The sequence below is a fragment of the Notamacropus eugenii genome, chromosome 1 (genome assembly GCF_028372415.1).
Source record: "Notamacropus eugenii isolate mMacEug1 chromosome 1, mMacEug1.pri_v2, whole genome shotgun sequence".
In the NCBI taxonomy this organism is placed as follows: domain Eukaryota; kingdom Metazoa; phylum Chordata; class Mammalia; order Diprotodontia; family Macropodidae; genus Notamacropus; species Notamacropus eugenii.
In genome coordinates, this window is record NC_092872.1 from 203912260 (window position 1) to 203931133 (window position 18874).

Below are 18874 nucleotides of genomic sequence, written 5' to 3' on the forward strand. Positions count from 1 at the left end.
TTATACTTAGCTAATACTTTACATCTTGGTACTTTTTTTTTTTAAATTTCAAAATAAAAGCAATTGCATTTATTAGTATGCTTCTCCCCCATCCTCCCCATCCTTGTTCTCCCCCAATCCCCATCATGAAGTCAAGAATATAAAGAAATCAACCAGTAAAAAAGGAATAAAAAAACTGTATAATCCAAATAAAAATATTGCTTACGTAAACTGTCTTTAAAACACTCTTTAGGCTAAACGGTTTTTTCCTCATCAAAAGCTATTTAATAAATAGGTTAGTTTGCCATACAAAGATTTAATGGCTGGTGATCTGCAACAACAAGAAAAACAAAACCTTCTTTGTTCTTTTATGTCATTTTAAAGATGGTAACATATTATAGATGTGGAAAAGTAACAAAAATAAACCAAAGAAATGTACAATCAAAAAAGAAGTTGGGCTGTTCACATATTAAAATAATCCATGGATGCTTAATTAATATCCTTTAAAGAATCAAGTAAAATTGAGGCATGCCCTCAGCAAATTGGGTACTCTCCCTCCCTACCTCATTCCCTGGGGGCAAATCTGGAGGACAACATGAAAAAAAGTAGTAAGCCATGGGCAGGTTATGGGAGGTTTTCAATCTGCTTCACTGGAGGCTATACTGACTTCAATGAGACCACAGATCCACTGGAATATTAGAAAAACTTTTGGTTCACAGATCAAAATAGAATGTAAGATGGCTTTATCAATTACCCTTCCAATGGGAGTGAACAGCTCATCACAGTACAGTAATTCACTGATAATAGTGTTATTGGACAATGAAGTATTTTAATAAATTTTAATAAAAGAAGCTTATCCATTTATGTTTCAACCATTTTTTGAGTAAATCCTTTCTAAAATACAGTATATACTTCGTAAGTGTACCATAATGAACATAACTTTGTTTTGACAATCACATCATTTATGATCAATTTAACGTGTTAGGTAACACTCTATTAGTCCCAGGCACTAATTTAGTATTGAAACTCTTTTTTCCTTACAATAAATGACCCTAGATGTTCTGCTTTTGCAATTGTGTTGTCTTCAATCTAATGTTGTCTCATCTGCTGCACTGTCTAAATGAGGACCTGGAAATGCCTTCCTGTATTTTTCAGGGAAGTATGAGGAATAGGACAAATACTTTCCTTACTACTAAAAGGATGCCCACTGCTCTCCCCATCACGGCTGTTGAATTCCCTTTAAAGTACAGGTCAAATGCTACCTTTTCCATGAAGTCTTCTTGATCTCCCCAATGAGCTCCCTCCAGTCCCTTCCACCCCCCGCCCTGTGAATTGTACAAATCACTCTGGTTTACACCTCTCTGTTTTGCATCTTTCTTGCAATTATCCTGTACAATTTTATTAGTGTCACATCATCCAGACAAAATGGCAAGTTCCATTAGGATGGAAAGCCTTATCTTAACTGTGTGTCTCCTCCAGTATCTAGCACAGTATTCTGCATGTTGCAGATACTTAATATTTTTTTAATCAAAAAGCTGAAAAAATGTTATGGCCAAATTATCAAGGACCTCAAACACCACAGTAAGGCATTTAAACTATATTGGGAACCTTCTAAATTTGGGGGGGCAGAAGGATGATCTCTGAAGGAATAATGCAGAAATATATTAAGAATACCCATATATAGATGAAGTGGTGTGTGGAGGATTAATTGGAGGGGGTTTAGAATGAAGTGAGGGAGACATGAGAAGGCTATTGAAATAATTCAGGATAAGGTGGTGGCAGTGGAAGTGGAAAGGAGACAAATAAAAAAGATATTTTGTGAGGTTCTTGGGTACAATATATCTTAGTCCCTTTTCCTAACTGTTCACCCCCTTGGAAGGAGTACCAAATGCTATTTTTCTCCATTTTCTTTCCATATTTCCCACTGGTTACAACTGAACATATGTAATGCAGCCTTATTCAATTCAATAAAACATTTATTAGTTACCCACTGTGTGCAATGAACTGTAGATACAAAAAACCAAAATGAAACAATCTCTGTCTTCAAAAAGTTTACATTCTATTGAGTAGATATAACACATACAAAGATAAGTAAATACAGAGTATATACAAAATAAAATAATTTCAAGAGAGAACAACTAGGAGGAGGATCTCATGTAGGGAAACAACATGAAAGTAAATCAACAAGCATTTATTAAATATCTACTAAGTGACAAGTACTGTTCTAGGCACAGAGACTACAAAGATAAAAGCAAAACTGCTCCTGCTCTCAAGAAGCTTACATTCTATAGGGGAGATAACATGTGTGCATATACATATATATATATGTATACATATGTACACATATACATACATAAGTATATACAAAATTTGCACTAAACAGAGAATGGACGACTTTGAGGATGGTATTAGCAGCCAGGAAGACCAAGAAAAGTTTCATGTAGAAGATGGAGCTTGAGCTGAGCTTTCAAAGAAAAGTTTAAAATTCTGAGAAAGAAGATAAGGAGGGAATTAGTGGAATGGAATGCACTGAGAACAGTAAGACGGTCACTGTGGCTGGATGGTAGTGTGCATGAAAGAGAATAGTGAGAAAGCTGGAAAGGTAGCTTAGGGTCTTGTGGTGAAGAATGCTGAATGCCAGAAGAGTCTGTATTTGAGTCCAAAGGTAACAGGGAGCCACTGGAATTTATTGAGAAGAATGACACAGCAAAACTTATTTTTTTTGTAGAGAATGGAATGGCGTTAGGAGAGACTTGAAGCAAAGAAACCAATTAGGAAGCTATTACAACAGTGTAAGCAAAATAAGGGCCTGGTCTAGGGTAAAGAGAGGGGTAAGGAGGAGACACATTCTTGCAGAGGCAGGAAAAATAAAATTTTGCAGCTCAGTCATTGCAGTATGAGAATGAGGAATCAAAGTTGAAACCAAGGTTGCAAACCTGAGTGATGAAAAGAAATAAGAAAGTTTAGAAGACAGGAAATTTTGTAAAGAAAGATGATGAGTTTTTAATATGTTGAGTTTGAAATGAAATGTCCAACAAGCAGTTGGGATTGCAGAAATGGAACTCAGGAGGGAGAAAAGATCTGGATATACAGATCTGAGAGTGATCTACATGGAGATGAAAATTAAGACATGGAAAATAATGGAGTCACCACTTGAGAGAAGTACCCAAAGGTACAGCCACATTTTGGGGTTAGGGGTATGATAGAAATGATGATCTAGCAAAGCAGAGTGAGAAAAAAGAGAACCAACAGAAAAACCAAAGAGGAGAAAAAATCACAGGAAAAGCAGGATGATCAGCATTATTAAATGCTAAAGAGAGGTCAAGATGGATGAAGATTTAGAAAATGCCATCAGATCTGACTGTGTGTGTGTGTGTGTGTGTGTGTGTGTGTGTGTGTGTGTGTGTGTGTGTGAAATCATATAACATAACTTCAAGCCTCATCATTCCTGGTCATTAGTTTCTTAATATCTTTAACGACATGGCTCCAACCTACCTTTCCAAACTTATTGTACATGGGTCCACTCACTTAACAATCCAGTCAAGATATCCTACTTGATATTCCTCACACAACTAGAATGCTGCAATGACTGGAATGCACTCCCTCTTCCCTTCCACTTCCTAGAATCTTAGTTTTCTTTCAAATACAGCTCAAGTACTAACTCCTAACCCTCAGAGAAGCACCTCTCCACTAAAATCATTACATATTTATTTTTGAATAAACCTCTTTATGTACATGTTACCTTCCCAACAGTATGCAAACTCCTTGAGGGCAGGGAATATTTCATTTATGTTTTTGTTTCCTTGACACCAAGCACAGTGCCTGGGACACAGAATAAGCTTAATTCTCAAAATATGGTTCCCAGAATGAAGCACATTACTCCACATGTGATCTGACTAGGTTTCATTAAAATTATTGTTCTATTGTGCCTTGTTCTGGACACAAAGCTTCTTTACTGCAGCCTAAGATCAGGTCAGCTAGTTTTTTGGACTGCAATATCCCACCACTGACCCATGTTAGCAAATTAAATTCCACTAAAATTCCTGCATCCTTTTTGCATAAATTATGGTATAATCATATTTTCCCAATCCTGTACCTGTGGAATTAATTTTATGAATTTATGAACCCAATCTTATGATTTTACATTGATTCCCATTTAATTTCATCTTACTAAATTTGGCCCATCATTCCAGTCTGTAGAGATCTTTTGGGATTCCAATTCTATTATCTAATGTATTAGTGATCCCTCCTAGTTTCACATTACCTACAATTTGATAAACATGTCATCGTCACTGCTAAAAATGAAATAAAATAGGGCAAAAGATAGTCAAGGGACTAGAGACCATCCTCCAGGATCACATTAATCCATTAATCACCACTCTTTGGGCTTGTTCACTCAAACAGTTCCAAATCCACCTGACCATACTACCATCCAGTCCACATTTCTCCATCTTGTCCACAAGGATAACATGAAAGACCTTGCCAAAATGCCTTGCTGAAATCCAGGTTTATGGTACTCCCCTGATCTACCAGTCTAGTAACCCTGTCAAAAAAGGAAACAAGGTTAGTTTGATATAATTTGTCCTTGATAAACTCAGGTTGTCTTGTAGTGATCACATAAAGCAGGTTATAGTACAAATATTAGCCAAAATTCATTCAACACAACCCAAAAAGTGAAGTCTACAAAATGAAATGTTAACCTATTTAACACCTTAAATTATGAATTTGAGTATTATATTCAAAATAAGATTTACTTTAAAAAAATAAGTCATCTGAAAATTGCAAATAAGAAGAAAATGACTCATAATTTGAAATATAGCAAAAATGTAATATTCCTTAAGGGTCCTCCTTCTGCTTATACTGGATAAAGGTAAGCTATGCCTACTCTGCATACTAGTTACATAAAACTTCAATATGTGGCAGGAACGTGTGGCCAAAACTTTAAATAACAGTAATAAATTATAAATTCTTCCTTCCAACTTATCCAAGTATAGCTCAAAGATGATTACTACAATGAAAATCTGATACTTTAGAACTCACTGTAAGTAACAATTAGGAACATAACATCATCCAGCTTCAGGGGGCGACAAAGGAACATAGAGCTTCATCTCTATTATTCCCCTAACCAATTTTTTAGGAGTCTTAGTCTTGCAATCAGATGTGTGAATAAAGGGGAAAAAAACTTTTAAAGTCACTTTCCTCACTTCCATTTTAAAAATGTAATTTATGGAATACAAAAATAAGTCAATATGAGTATTTATGATTTTTGGAGTATTATAATTATGTAGTATTAAATTAAAATGGAAAGTATCTGGTATTCAAGGTGCTAAAACTAGTAAAAATCAATCCTTACTAATACAGAGGTCAAACTAAGGATTTTTTCACCTGAGGAAAAACGGCTGTCAGGGAGTTGTGCATGTTTTTGTGGTGGGCCAAATGAGTGCTCATATAGTCACGCAAAGAAAGGGGGCAGCCTGTGGCCCTGGAAGTCCAGCCTCTGACTCACAGGGATTATAGGGGACTGCAGGCACCAGGGGAAGAGCGCCATGGTGATGAGACCCAAGGGCTGATGGCCTGGAGGCTGTTACGCCACATGGCAACATGTGCCAATGATCACTATGGGGAAGAACCACACTCCTCTGGATGTCCATACCCAAGGACAAAGATTCATTTATTTTATGTTAGTCACGGCTCTGCAGAGAGACAATCACAACTATATACTGTAGAGTTCACACAATAGTGACGAGCAGAACAATTCAACAGTAATAGTCAACAATGATTTTAAAAAGAACATGTTTTATACATTGTGTTGAGCACTAGGGAAGATGTAAACAAATATAACTAATGTTCTCTGCACTTAAGGAGTTTACAGAACGATTAGACATGTATTCTATACCTTTCCTACTTTCAAGTATGGATAAGGTTAGAGTATGACAATAGTGAGAAATGTAGCATACTACTTTCTTTTAGTAAGTTTTGCCTACTTACTCACTTTAAAGAATTTTAAAATTGCCACCAAAAGGAAGACTATGAAACACACCTAACATTTTACTCAAGAATCATTTAACTCCTAACTAGCAGGAATTAGTAATTTTTCAAAAGTAGGATAGCTATACATGTCTATGTATGTAAAATCAACAGATGGCAATGAAGGCAATTTATTAGAATGATCAAATATGATAATTTAAAGATTAATTTTACCATAGCAACATATATTAATGGTGATAATAATGAAAATTAACAGATCATTCCATAGTCTGGGTCTCACATACTGCAGGTAGAGATGGCTAAGTTAATGATAGAGGATAAAAACAACTTGAATGTTCAAATGGAATTATTTTTTTTTTTTAAATCTACTTTAGAATGTGAAAAAGAAAAAAAAAATCCTTGGATAATATGAACCTCGGAGAGTTCAGAAAGCATAAAATAACCCATGACATGGCTAGTTTATGGGAAATACTAAAAGATAAATAACACTGCGGGACCAATTCAATCTAGCAGAATGACAGGATCAAAGACAGCCAAGATGTTAACACCTCAGAAATCAACAAATAGAAATACATAAGAAAAAAGAAACACATATTAAAATAAAAACCAGTCAAAATTTTCAAAAAGCAGAGTTTTAATATAATAAAACACTAATGATTCAGTGAAGAATCAGAAACAACACAGATAAAACAAGAAACCATGTAAGAGACATCCTCACCACACACAAATTAGTTAAGAATCTGAACTGGTATGAATAGCCTAAGACTGAATAAGAACCCTTGGAAAGAGTTTTAAAAGAAGTCTCAGAAGGAAATCAAGTTAGAACATTGTGAAGATCAAATAAAATAATACCTAAACAGCAATATATAAATGCTAAGCATTATTATCAATATTTAATCCATTTACATTTTGTGTTACAATTGTTTTGGCTTGCCTTTTAATCATTCTTTTGGTAGGAAATATATATTTTCTTATTCTTTTTATTAACATCATTTATCCACTCTAAGAAAAGTCACTGTATCTACTTCTGACAGGATCAGGGATTGTTTCACTTAACAAATGCTTTCCGACTGAGCATCTAGCGTAGCACCAAGTACTTAAGAGATATCTGATGAATGCTTTTACTGGTCACATTTTGCAGTTGAGAAAACTAAGGTTCAGTTAAATGACCTGCCCTACATCATGCATCTAGTAAGCATTTGGGACAGGATTTGAACTTAGGTCTTCTGGTATTCTAACTACCACACCAAACTAACTCCAATACCAAGAACAATATAAAAAGCAGACTCCAACAATCTGCTTAGAAGAAGAAGCACATTCAACCCAGAAAGATCTAAAAAGATTTATTATACTACTGCCAAATCAATAAAAAGACTAACGACTGCTAATAATATTACGCAATGTTAAATTCAAACAAGAAATCACTAAAGATATAAAAGGACATTTATCCTAAAAAGATCTAAAGAAAATGATAGTATATTAATCTTGAAGCATATATATGCAACTAATCTTTCTATCATAAAATATATAAAATAAAACTTAACAGTTTTGCAAGAAAGAGAAAAAAATATCAACTATGGAGGGAATTTTAACACTACTATAAAAATTGTTGTTATGGAAGCAGGTTCAAGCTTGGTATTATATAGAGTTTACCCAGGTCTTCACATGTCACCCTGGCCCTGTATTGTACTATACTGGGACTACGTCAAGTACCTGATCCCAGAAAAGAGAAAATTGTTTTTGTGGTAACTACTACTGAGGGTAGAGCTAAGCAAGCACCCTTTGCTCAAGATGCAGAGCCCAAAGATAAAATGTAAGCCACAAATGCCCAACAAAAGGGCAGGTCACTAAGCTCTAAGAGAAGTTCCAGTCTGTAGAGAGCAAAATTCCAATGTCAGTCACAGAATTTCCAGGTCTCAGTGCTGACTGGGCCAGAAGGATTATAAAAAAGTAGTTATGATTGCTTAGGAACATCAAGGCAAGAGCCTTCAATCTTCAATGAAGAAGAATTTTTGTGTATCATTCAAATAAAGCTTATGACAGCAAACTAGCCATGAGAGCTCCATTGTATACAGACACAGCAATCCTTTGAAACTAGTACAAAGGATAAATTTAAAAGATAAGGAATCATAAAACTAAACAAAATACTAAATAACTAAAGCTGACAGCTATACATAGCTTAATGGGGAAAAAAATTTTAATTGTGCTTTTCTTTTCCTCTAGTATTCATGGAACCTACATAAAAACTATGTACATACTAAGCTGCAAAAAGAAAAAAAGATAAAGGTTAATAGAGAAACATATAATAAAATTAGAGACCAAATTATAATAAACCAGTAGTAAGTAATAATGCAAGGAATAAAAAGTACACATTCATGAGGAAACTAAGAAAAACATATTAAGCAAATGTTGAGGTGAAAGATGAAATTACAAAAATGATTACACAAAATTACTATTTTTATATAAACATATATGAAAATCTATACATAGACAGGGAAAGAGTAGGATAAAGGGGCATATCTAGGTGATATAAAAAAACAAAATATATTACTAAAATCTGTTTTACAAAGTGGTGAGCTAGAGTCAAAGCAATATTTGGAAGCAAGTTTATATTACATTAAATACCTGTATTAGTAAGCAGCTGGGTGGTGCTGTGGATAGAGAACCAGATATGAGGTCAGCAAGACCTGATTTACTGAGTTCAAATTCAGGCTCAGACACTTACAAGCAGTGTAACCCTGGGCAAATCACTTAACCTCTGTTTGATTCAGTTTTCTCACCTGTAAAAATGGGGATAATAATAGCACCTATTTCCCAGTGCTGTTGTAAAGATCAAATGGGATAGTAATTGTAAAGCAATTAGCACAATGCCTCATACACAGTGAGTGCTATAATATATGTTAGCTACTAGCTATTACAAGAAAATTAGCTGAACCTGTACTCCAAAAAACTTAAAAGATGAAAGCAACAAGCTAACAACAAAACAAACAAAAAACACAGAGAAAAAACCAATAGCAAAGATCTAGAGGAAAAAGAAAAAAGTAATGAAGGTGATAAAGAAATCCAAAAGCTGTTTTAAATGACTAATAAAACAAGTCTAATTAAAAAAAACAAAACAAAACCAAATTACAAAAATTAGGATATATGAAGGCAAAAGAAATCAAAGAAACAATTACATTCTTATACACAACTCTAAGCTACAAAATTTAAGATGCAAAGAACAAGCATTCATTGAGTACCTATTGTGGGCCTCTTATTAACGCAAAATAGCTAATTGATCAAAAGGCATTAAATACCAATTCTGAACCAGGCACTGTGCTGAAAAGACAAAAGTGAAACAGTACCTGACTTCTAGAAGCTTACATTCTATCAGGGGAGATAATATATCTATACACAAATTATGTATTAGAAAGAAAATAGATGGAAGGAAATTGGGGGGGGGGGCGGAAGAACACTAGCAGCTGTGGAGGATAAGGAAAACTTTTCATGTACAAAGTGGTGAATGAGGTGAATCTTGAAGCAAAGTGGGGATTCTAAGAGACAGAAATTATAACAGTATGTATTCCAAACATGAGGAAAAAGACAATGCAAAAGTATGGAAAAGGGAAGAATTTCACAGTAAGAAGGTCACTTTTGCAAGACTTGAGGACAGATGGAGGGAAGTGATATCTAAGAAAGGTAGTTTGAGGTCTAGTTGTAAAAAGCTTCACATACTTAACATATGAGTAAGATGTGTGTGTATGTATATGTAAATATTTATATATAATCCAGCCCCAACTTTTCTTTTGACCTCCAGTCTCACATCTCCAACTGAAACTTGGAAATCTCAAACTGGATTACCCCAGAGGTATCTTAAATTCAACATGTCTAAAACTAAACTGATTTATCTTTCTCTTTAAACTCTCCTCTCTTCCTGTCTTCCCTATTTACTGTGGAGGGTACCATCATCCTCTCAGTTACGTAGGCTTGTAAAATCTAGGTGTCATCCTAGACTCCTCACTCTTTCTCATCCCCCAAATCCAATCTGTTTCCAAATCCTGTTGATTCTCAACAACCGACCTATAAGCTCCCTTCTCTACCCTGATACTTTGTTTTTGCTGTACAGTCATTTTTCACTCATGTATGACTTTTAATGGCTCCATTTGGGGTTTTCTTGGCAAAGATACTGGAGTGGTTTACCATATTGTTCTGCAACTCCCACAAAGAGGGTTAAGTAACTCACTGAAGGTCACACATCTAGTAAATGCCTGAGGCTGGATTTCAACTTTCACACTGCCACAAATGAAATGTAGGCCCTCTTCACATCTGATTTATTACAATAGCATTCTGGTTATTCTCCCTACTTCAAAGTCTCTCCCCACTCCAGTCTGCCCTCCACTCAGCTGCCAAACTGATGTTCCTAAGGCATAAGTCTATGTCCCCTCCCTACTCAATCAACTCCTGTGACTCCCTATTACTTCCAAGATCAAATATAAAACTATCTATTTGGCTTTTAAAGCCTTGACACTCTCCCCAATTCTGTGCATCTTCATCGGCTGTCCTCTGCCCCCCCATGCCCAAGCCTGGAATTCTCTCCTTATCTGCATGATTACTCTTGCCATTACTATTTACTATCATATTTTTGAAATCTAAACAAAAGAAACAAGTTATGAAAAATAAAAGATTAAGCATCAGCACTGAAGTTAAAATACTTTTTGTAGAGAGTATGATTACATAACCAGGAAACTCAAGAGAAATAATGGAGGTAACAAATTACTTTAGTAAAGTAGAAAGATAAAGATGCTCAAAAAACCCTTTCAAAAACCATCTGCATTCCCATTCACTCTAACAAAAATCAAGGAAAACTGATAGAGATAAGAATACTTTTACAATGAAAAAATGAATCAAATATTTGAGTTACTAATCTATGAAGGGAGCCATCATAGTGTAGGGGATAGAAGGCCAAGCTTTGGAATAAGGATGACTGAGGTTAAGGTTTTGCTTCTGGAATATACAAGTGGTATGACCACAGACAAGTCATTTACCTTCTCAGAACTACAGGTAACTCTCTAAGACTAAGTTAACAGAGGAATCTTTAATGGTAAAAGAGATTTCCATACCAATGAAATTATAGGTCCTAATCAAATAAATATTCTATCAAGATGTACAAGAGATCTATAAAAAAGTCAATTTCCAAAATAGTATTAACCAAAATCAAGGAAAATCTAAATATATGGATGGCATAGTTACCTCAAGAAGATATAGTAAAAAATGTTACTATTTCTCCACTACCTCACCAGTTTAATACTAAAATCAAAATATAACAGGTTATTTCATAGAATTAAATAAAGTTACAAGAAAATCACCATGGAAAAAAATAAACAGGCAAGGATATCCATAAGATCTATGAAAAAAGAAAACCATCGAAGCATACCTAAGCACTCTCAAATCATAGAAAGTACTATCAAGCAATAATTCCTTAAAAAAAAACCATCTCACATTAGGGGAAAAAAAGAGATACAGATAAGAAATGAAAGCCAGAAAATAAAACCTAATGTATAGAAAATGTTAGTGTTTGTAAAATACTAGGGAATTATATCACTAGTCATTAAAAAAACTGTTGTGAAGATGGCATACTTGTATGGGTTTGGATCCATAACTCCAACATACACTAATATAAATAACTAGATTGGTGGCCTAAATATTTAAGTCATTAAAAAGCTGTTACAAAAACAACTAATTTACTTGTTTGAACTGTGGAGAATAGGAACATTTTCATCAGAGAATAACTGGAGATAAAAATCAATAGATTTGAAAAAAACAAAAAAAGGATTTTGCATAACAAAAATAAACTAAGATAAATGTCCAATATTCAGAATGTATGAAGGAAGGATACATATCTATAAAATTAATAATATAAACTCTCCAGTGTGTCAATGGTCCAAAGACATAAGGAATTTATGGAGAAAATACAAACTGTTCATGACTAAATGAAAAGATATTCAAATTCTGTAATAATCAGAGAAATCCCAAAGAAATCAGAATAGACAAAAATACACAAAAAATGATAAAATCTGATATTGGTGACTTTATGGTTTAACTAACATAATGCTGCTGAAACTGAAGATTGATGTAAACATTTGGAGAATATAGAAACATATAACAGTAACAAAACTAATCATACCTTTTGACCTAGTAATTCCACTTACTAGCATTTTATCCTTAAAAAAATCATAAAACTTATCTGCATATAAGTATTTACAGCTGCTCTATATATAACAAAAAAATTTTGGGAACAATCTATAAGTACAACTGAAAATGATGATTTATGGTCTGATGAATTATGGAATATTAGTGTGATATATTATGGTATTATTTTTAGAAGTGATGGAAAGACTCATATGAAAGATGAAAAGTGCGATCAATAGAATTGGAACTGCATATTTAATAACTTCCACTATCTTAGGAAAAAAGGTCAAAAGAACTCCAGATACAAGTGGAAAAGGATTGAGAGCAAAACATTTTGCTTGTTAGCTGTTTGTTAATTCATTTGGTTCTACTTTGTAAAATACTGATGTTTTGAGAAAGTTTTGTTTCTCATCTTGTACTAACATTTGATTGTTTTTAAGAGTACAACAAATTTTAAGGAAGTTTAGTAAGAATAAAAAGATAAGACACAAACTTACCGTTTCAACCCAAATCAATTCCACCTTTTTCTTTCCACTCCAACATTGATGAAATGTAGAGTAACTGAAATCCACTCTGGAAATATGTTAATTGACTCCAAAAGGCCATTGAGAGACTTTCAACTAAAATTGAAAAGTCCTACAGAGGTCTGAAAAAAAAAGCAATCAAAAATTAAGATAGGTGTGGTCAAAAAAAACCCCACAGTTCTAATATAAACACAAATACCTTAGTTAGCATTTTTAGGTCTAATATGTCTTTATAATGCTTTATAGTGTGAAGGGAATTATGATCTTCATATTAATATATGTGTAATGAATATACTAACAATTTAAATTTTTCAGATTTGCCTCTTCTTGCTTGCAAGTCAGAAACTTACAATGCAGCTTAAAATGATCAATCATCCCCTGATAACACTTTCACAATTGCTGTATTCTTGTGTGCCTGTGTACCTTAAGTGAAGCAAATCAAAGACCCCCCAAGTAATGCTCCCAAGGACCTGAAACAATACTTTCTCACAACAGAACACCTGTACCTTAGTGATTGTGGGACTTGTAGGCTAGTCATGGGAAACCACTTACACCCAGGGAAATGATTATTTCTAATCAATCTTCTCCCCTCCCCTCCCCACTTGTGATTTATGTATGTAATCTCTGTCTTCACTACTGCAGCAAGTAGAATCCTGATCAGGAGAATTCCTGACTAGCAAATCTGTTCCTCATAATGAAACTAATTATTCAAACCACCACTTGATTACTGCCACTTTGTCTCTAGCCAGCTGTTTTCTCATTCCCAGGTCAGAGACCAGCTCAGTAAAATCCTGTTAACAGAAATATTACCGCTACCATCTACAGACAAGAAAAACAGTGACAGATAAAAGAATGAAAAAAGCAACAGGTATACTTGTACAGTACACTTCTAAAAAGATGGGTATCATGTCATATTTCTCTATATGTATGGTAGCTCCTTGAATGATGATAATATTCAAAGTAATAACAGCATTCATAGAGTGCTTTGAGGTTTACTGTTACTGAGTTGTTTCAGTTGTGACCCCATTTGGGGTTTTCTTGGCAAAGCCATTGGAGTGGTTGGCCATTTCCTTCTTCAGCTGATTTTACAGATGAGGAACTGGGGCAAACAGACTTAACTGACATGCCATGGGTCACACAACTTTTAAGTATCTGAGGCTGAATTTGAACTCAGGAAGATGTCTTCCCAACTCCAGGCCCTAAACACTGTACCACCTAAGCAGTTTACAAATATTATCTCATTTGATCCTCATAACTTTTGAGAGGTAGTTGCTCTTATTATCCCTATTTTACTGAAGAGAAAAACCAAGGCAAACTAAGGGTAGTCAAGCAGTCCCTGCCCTCAAAGAGTTTACAGGCTCATGGGGAAGACAATATGTGTGTGTGGGGGAACACCCAGTATAGGGGAATGATGGAGAAATCCAAAAGCAGAGTAGCTGGGGAAGTAGGAGAGAGAAGAGGGGAGAAGACAATGCTAAATTCCCTCCTTAAAAGGAGGCCCTGGAGTTCACTGCCCAGCTACCCCTGGAGGGTAGCCTCCAGTCAGAGGATCAAATCAGATAGGCAAAAAGGACTAATGAAATGTAAGTAATGGAGGCAGACTGAATTCCAATGATGAATTTCCTAGGGAAGGGAGGCAGGCTGGAGAAGTGTAAAAAAGTCTAAAAGCAGTAGAGTGGGAAAATGGTAAGAAGATTTTATGGAGCCCTCTCCTTTAAAGAAGGAACTGTAGGACTCTAGTCAGAAGGTCCAAAAAGGAGGGGCAAAGGTTAAGTGATTTCCCCAGAGTCACACTGTCAGTAACTGTTTGAAATCAAATCTGAACTCAGATCTTCGTGACTCCAGGTCAAGAGCTCTCTAGCTTATGTTTAATAAATATTTGTTATACAGATAAAATTACATCTTTTCCATAGTCCTTTATTTCATTTATCAAATACGATTTCTTTCTGTTATTGCTAAGCAGCAAATAATTCCCTGGCAATAATAATTAGTATTTAAATGATGCTTTCAAGTACATAATACTCTTTACACAGTTTTGAAACTCACTCCAACTGTAAGAGGCAGACTGTTTTGTGACCATTCTCTGGCATAAGGAAGTCTCTCCTGGAAAATGGAAGGGTTCTCCTAATGTCCCTTGCTTTCTATGATTGGGCTCTCACACAGCCATAATCTCCTAGTTTAGGAGCAGCTGTCAACAAATAAGTCCTTGTCCAGGTACCTTGTTAATGTCTAAGGAAAGGGACATGGGCCAGCTGGCAACATCTGGGAAAGTGACCCCTTAATAAGTGGATGTTGAGAATAACATGTAAAACAATGGAAATCAATGCAAAGCTTTATTACAAGCAACAGGGAAGAGGAGGAAGAGAGAGAAAAGGGGACCTGATATACAACTCTGGCATACATACTAACATAGAATATTAACTGTGTAAGGGTAGTCATGCATTAGGAAGCAGTCACTTGTTCATTCTGCAGAAAGGGCTTCTCCAAGATGACCTTATGAGAGTTCTTATAGTGATTGTGGGTACTCCCAGCTGTCCAATTTGCATATCTGAGGTCAGAGCCCACAGAGGATTTCCAGCGAGGGTGTTAGGGTGTTACGGATCCGGGAGAAAAAGAAGCTGAGAGTTGACAAAATATTATTTTGGGGCACATAGCTGTACTAACCTAGGATAAATCTTACTGTGAGTATTTTTACTTGAAAATATTTTGTAATCTCACAGCCTCTCTTAATGGAAGACCATCATAATGGTCTCAAGACCACCAAGTCTAATCTTATAATAATGCTTTCCATGCACAGATTCCATAAGGAACACGGCCTCCCTTAAGGGAAAACTGTCATGGTGGTCTCATAATACAGGTATTATAAATCTCTATTTTACAGATGAAGAAACTGACACAGAGAGGTTGAGTTAACCATGGTCACACAACTAGCAAGCAAATGTGGAAGGCAAGGTCTAAAGCCAGGGTTGAGGAAAAGGTGGCCCTGAGTGCACACATGACCTTCTATGTCCTCAAGTGCAGCCCCTTGACTGAATCCAAACTTTACAGAACAAATCCCCTTAATAAAAGGATTTGTTCTGTAAAACTTGGACTGAGTCAAAAGGCTTCACCCAATGGCACAGAAGGCCACATGTAGCCTCAAGATCAAAGATTCCCTCTGCACTTTGCTAAGTGGAACTCAGAAAAAAGACAACTCACTACCCCCACAGTATTAGAAGCCTTTCCAGGTCTGCCAGAGTTTTCATTCTTCTGGCATTTCCTTCAAAAGTTGAGGATCATCTCCAGCCATATGGAGGAACCAGGGTAGGGCTTAAGGGTCATAATCACAAACACTCGAATATCACTGAAAAGTAAAACTGAAACTATCACTCTACAGCAATGGGAGAAAAAAAAGGGTCACAACACGGATGTGATATCGCCCTCTCTGCCTCAGTTCACGTCCAAATAACAATACACCATTGCTGCAACACAGTTCGGACCTCACGTTCACAATGCATATTAATTCACCGCTGGAAAGTAGGAATGCTACCTTTCTCTGCTCCAGTGACGATTAGCAAGTTAGAACTAAAAGAAAGAAAAAAGGTTACCGGAAGTGGAAAGGGGACTCACGAGTAGCTAAAAACACAAGGAGCAGTTTCAAGGAAGCTTTCTTTCTTCTACACAGAAGGGGTCTGGACCCCACAGTGGCCTCTCATTTCTCCCTCATGTTCCCATTCTTTCAGGCTGTCTGGCATATTAGGGAACACCAAATTACTCGGTAGTAGACAACAAAGACTTCCTGTTAGCCTATCTTTAAGTCAAATCAGCACTTATTTATCTATTTAAAGCCAAATATAGAAAGTCACAAATCATTAATCTATTTGTCTGGAAATTTGAATATTCCACAACTAATGTTTCGCTGGGCAAATAAAAAAAAGCTTAAATAAATAAAATTTTAAAAAAAATTACAAAATTAAATAAATAAAGCGCTACTTACACAGCGCTTCACAGTCCACAAAGCGCTTTAGGAGCATTATCTCATTTTCTTTTCTTGACAATAGGTGCCATTATTAGACTCATTTTGCAAAAGAGGAATTTTTTCTTTAGATAGCATTCCTTCCGCCTCCAATTTATCCTGTGTGTAGCTTATCTGTACCTGGCTGTTTCCCTACCGGCCTGGGGGCTCTTGGAGGGCGCAGCTTTGTTTTGTATTCCCCGGGTTTAGCACAGTGCCAGGCACACGCAAGTTTAATAAACGTTTAGACTGCCACTGCCAGGCCGATAAAAAGCGGAGTTCCCCCTCCTCTCTTTGCACGGTCAGCTGAGCGCCTTTCCTTTGGACTCGTTATTGCCGGGGGTGGCTCCCTGGGAAGGCGAGGGCACGAGGCTCGGCGGGTCCGGCATGCCCAGGGCGCTGCCCTCAACCCTCCCGGGCCGCGGGCGCCAGAGGCCGAGCGGACTCTCGCAGCAGCCACCTGTTGGACCGCGCCGCAGCCCCATCTCTCCTCCGTCCGCGGCCGGCGCCGGCGGCCTCCGGCGCCGTCTACCAATCTGGGCGCGCGCCGCTCCGCGCAGCTCCGCAGCGGCACCGAGGCGGAGCGCTGCCCCCCAGCGCCGGGTCGTGACCTCTCCCCTCGGCCCCCTCCCTCGGAAAGGAAGGTGAAGGGGCAGACCCCCCCCCCTCCCCCCCCCGCTTCCCCGTCCCCGTCCCCGGGGAGGCCCCGAGACTCCCTGACCCCCACTCCATCACACGCGCACTCCCGGCCCACCCCTCCGGGCCCGACCTCGTTCGCCCACCTCTTGACAACCGCCTCTAACCAGCACCGTCGTCGTCTCCGTCGCCGTCGCCGCCGCCGCCTCCACCTCCGCCGCCGTCGATGTCTTCGTCACCGTCGTCGTCGCCGCCGCCGCCGCCATGTTTGTTGTGTCTCCGCTTCCCTCCCCTCCCCTTCTTCCCCCCCCTTCTCTCTTCAAGTCTCGCGTGAACGGCTGCCGCTCGCGCCCCGAGACGCCTCAGGAGAGGCAGTGTGGAGAACTAGACAGGGAGAAAAACGTCCACGGCTAGCATTCCTTCCACCCCCGCTCCTCCTCTTCCTCTTTCCTCCCTAAAATGTCCATTCGGGCCCCCCGTAGGAGCCGCGTGTGGTGGGGGAAGTGGCTGGAGGGGGTGTGTGGGGGCGGTTCCGTCTGCCCCGCCCCTCGCCCTGCCCCTCCCATCGCCCCACCCCCTGGCCCACCTCCCTCCCACCTTACTCGAGGCTAGCGGGTGCTGCTGGCTCGAAGCTGGGCAGCAGTCTAACTGGAGGGGAACCGAGATGGAGCTGGCAGCGAGGAAGTTCCTGCTCTCCTGCAGAGGTGGCCTGGTGAGTTCATCCCCCTACCCAACCTCCGCCCCCCCCCCCCCCCCCCCGTGCTGGCCGAGGAGAGGGCGGTGGGGCACCATTACTTCTGTCAGCCTGCCCCGAAGCTAACGGATTCGCGGCTCGCAGCGTGCCACCCGCGCCCCAGACACCTCGGACCCTTCTCCTCCCTGCTCCTGCCTCCCGCAATCCCGGGTCGGGCCGTCCCATCGCCGCCCCATCCCCGGCCAAAGAAACTGATCTTCAGTCTTCAGACATTCCTCCCCAGGTCACCGCCCAGTCACCCCCAAACCGCCCCCTTGGCCCCAGAATGCCAGAACACTGAGACCCCCAGCCACCAAAAACGACATCCCAATCCCAGAATGCTAAAATACTACCTCCTCCCCCCCAGGACGCGCCCCTTCCCCCCAAACACCACCTCCTTCCCCCCTCAAACAGACCCGCAAACTGCTACCACCTGTTCAGACCGGAGCTCGATGCCTTCCTTTCTCCCAGTCTAAGACCTGGAAAGGGCTCTGGCTGCCTGCCGCCCCAGCCCCACCACGGCGACCTTGAAGCGCATTTGCAGGCCAAGCTGGGAATTTGGGGAGCTGGGGCTTCTCCATTTACTTATTGCAGCAGGCGAGGCCCGGGAGGGATTTTCCAGTCTCGGCGGTGCTCCCAAAAACAACGAGCAACCGCGGAGCCTGCCGTTTTCACAATGATTTGAAAATGGTTCTTTAGCGTTAAGTACTTTATTAAAACGAGGAATCATTGCAGTGCCTGTTCTCCCACTCATAACCTTCCTGTTATCATCAGGAGAGAGAAAGAGGCTTCTCCTTTCCTTGACAAGTTACAAAACTGTCTGTTTTCCTTTTCCATGTAGTAAGGTCAGGA

At 38.6% G+C, this 18874-nt stretch overlaps 2 protein-coding genes across 5 annotated transcripts in view; one reads left to right on the forward strand and one right to left on the reverse strand.

Annotated features, from left to right (window-relative positions):
• The window catches only part of IKZF5 (IKAROS family zinc finger 5), a 32845-nt gene extending 15319 nt beyond the window's left edge, over positions 1-17526 (reverse strand). Inside the window, exons 1-2 of one of the 2 annotated variants that reach the window (XM_072624810.1) lie at positions 17436-17526; positions 12633-12781 (exon numbers count right to left, since the gene is read on the reverse strand). The gene's annotated coding sequence lies outside the window, so the exon portion shown is untranslated. Of the gene's footprint in view, positions 1-205; positions 429-12632; positions 12782-17435 lie in introns of those variants that run through there. The other variant, XM_072624819.1, reaches the window with a different exon arrangement.
• A 340-nt stretch (positions 17527-17866) lies between these two features.
• ACADSB (acyl-CoA dehydrogenase short/branched chain) overlaps positions 17867-18874 on the forward strand; it is a 50799-nt gene continuing 49791 nt past the window's right edge. For all 3 annotated transcript variants that reach the window (XR_011970623.1, XM_072624790.1, XM_072624799.1), the window contains exon 1: positions 17867-18001. Coding sequence is in view for 2 of the 3 variants with exons in the window: in XM_072624790.1 (XP_072480891.1) it covers positions 17954-18001 (48 nt within the window). In the remaining variant the exon portion in view is untranslated. The remainder of the gene's footprint in view (positions 18002-18874) is intronic.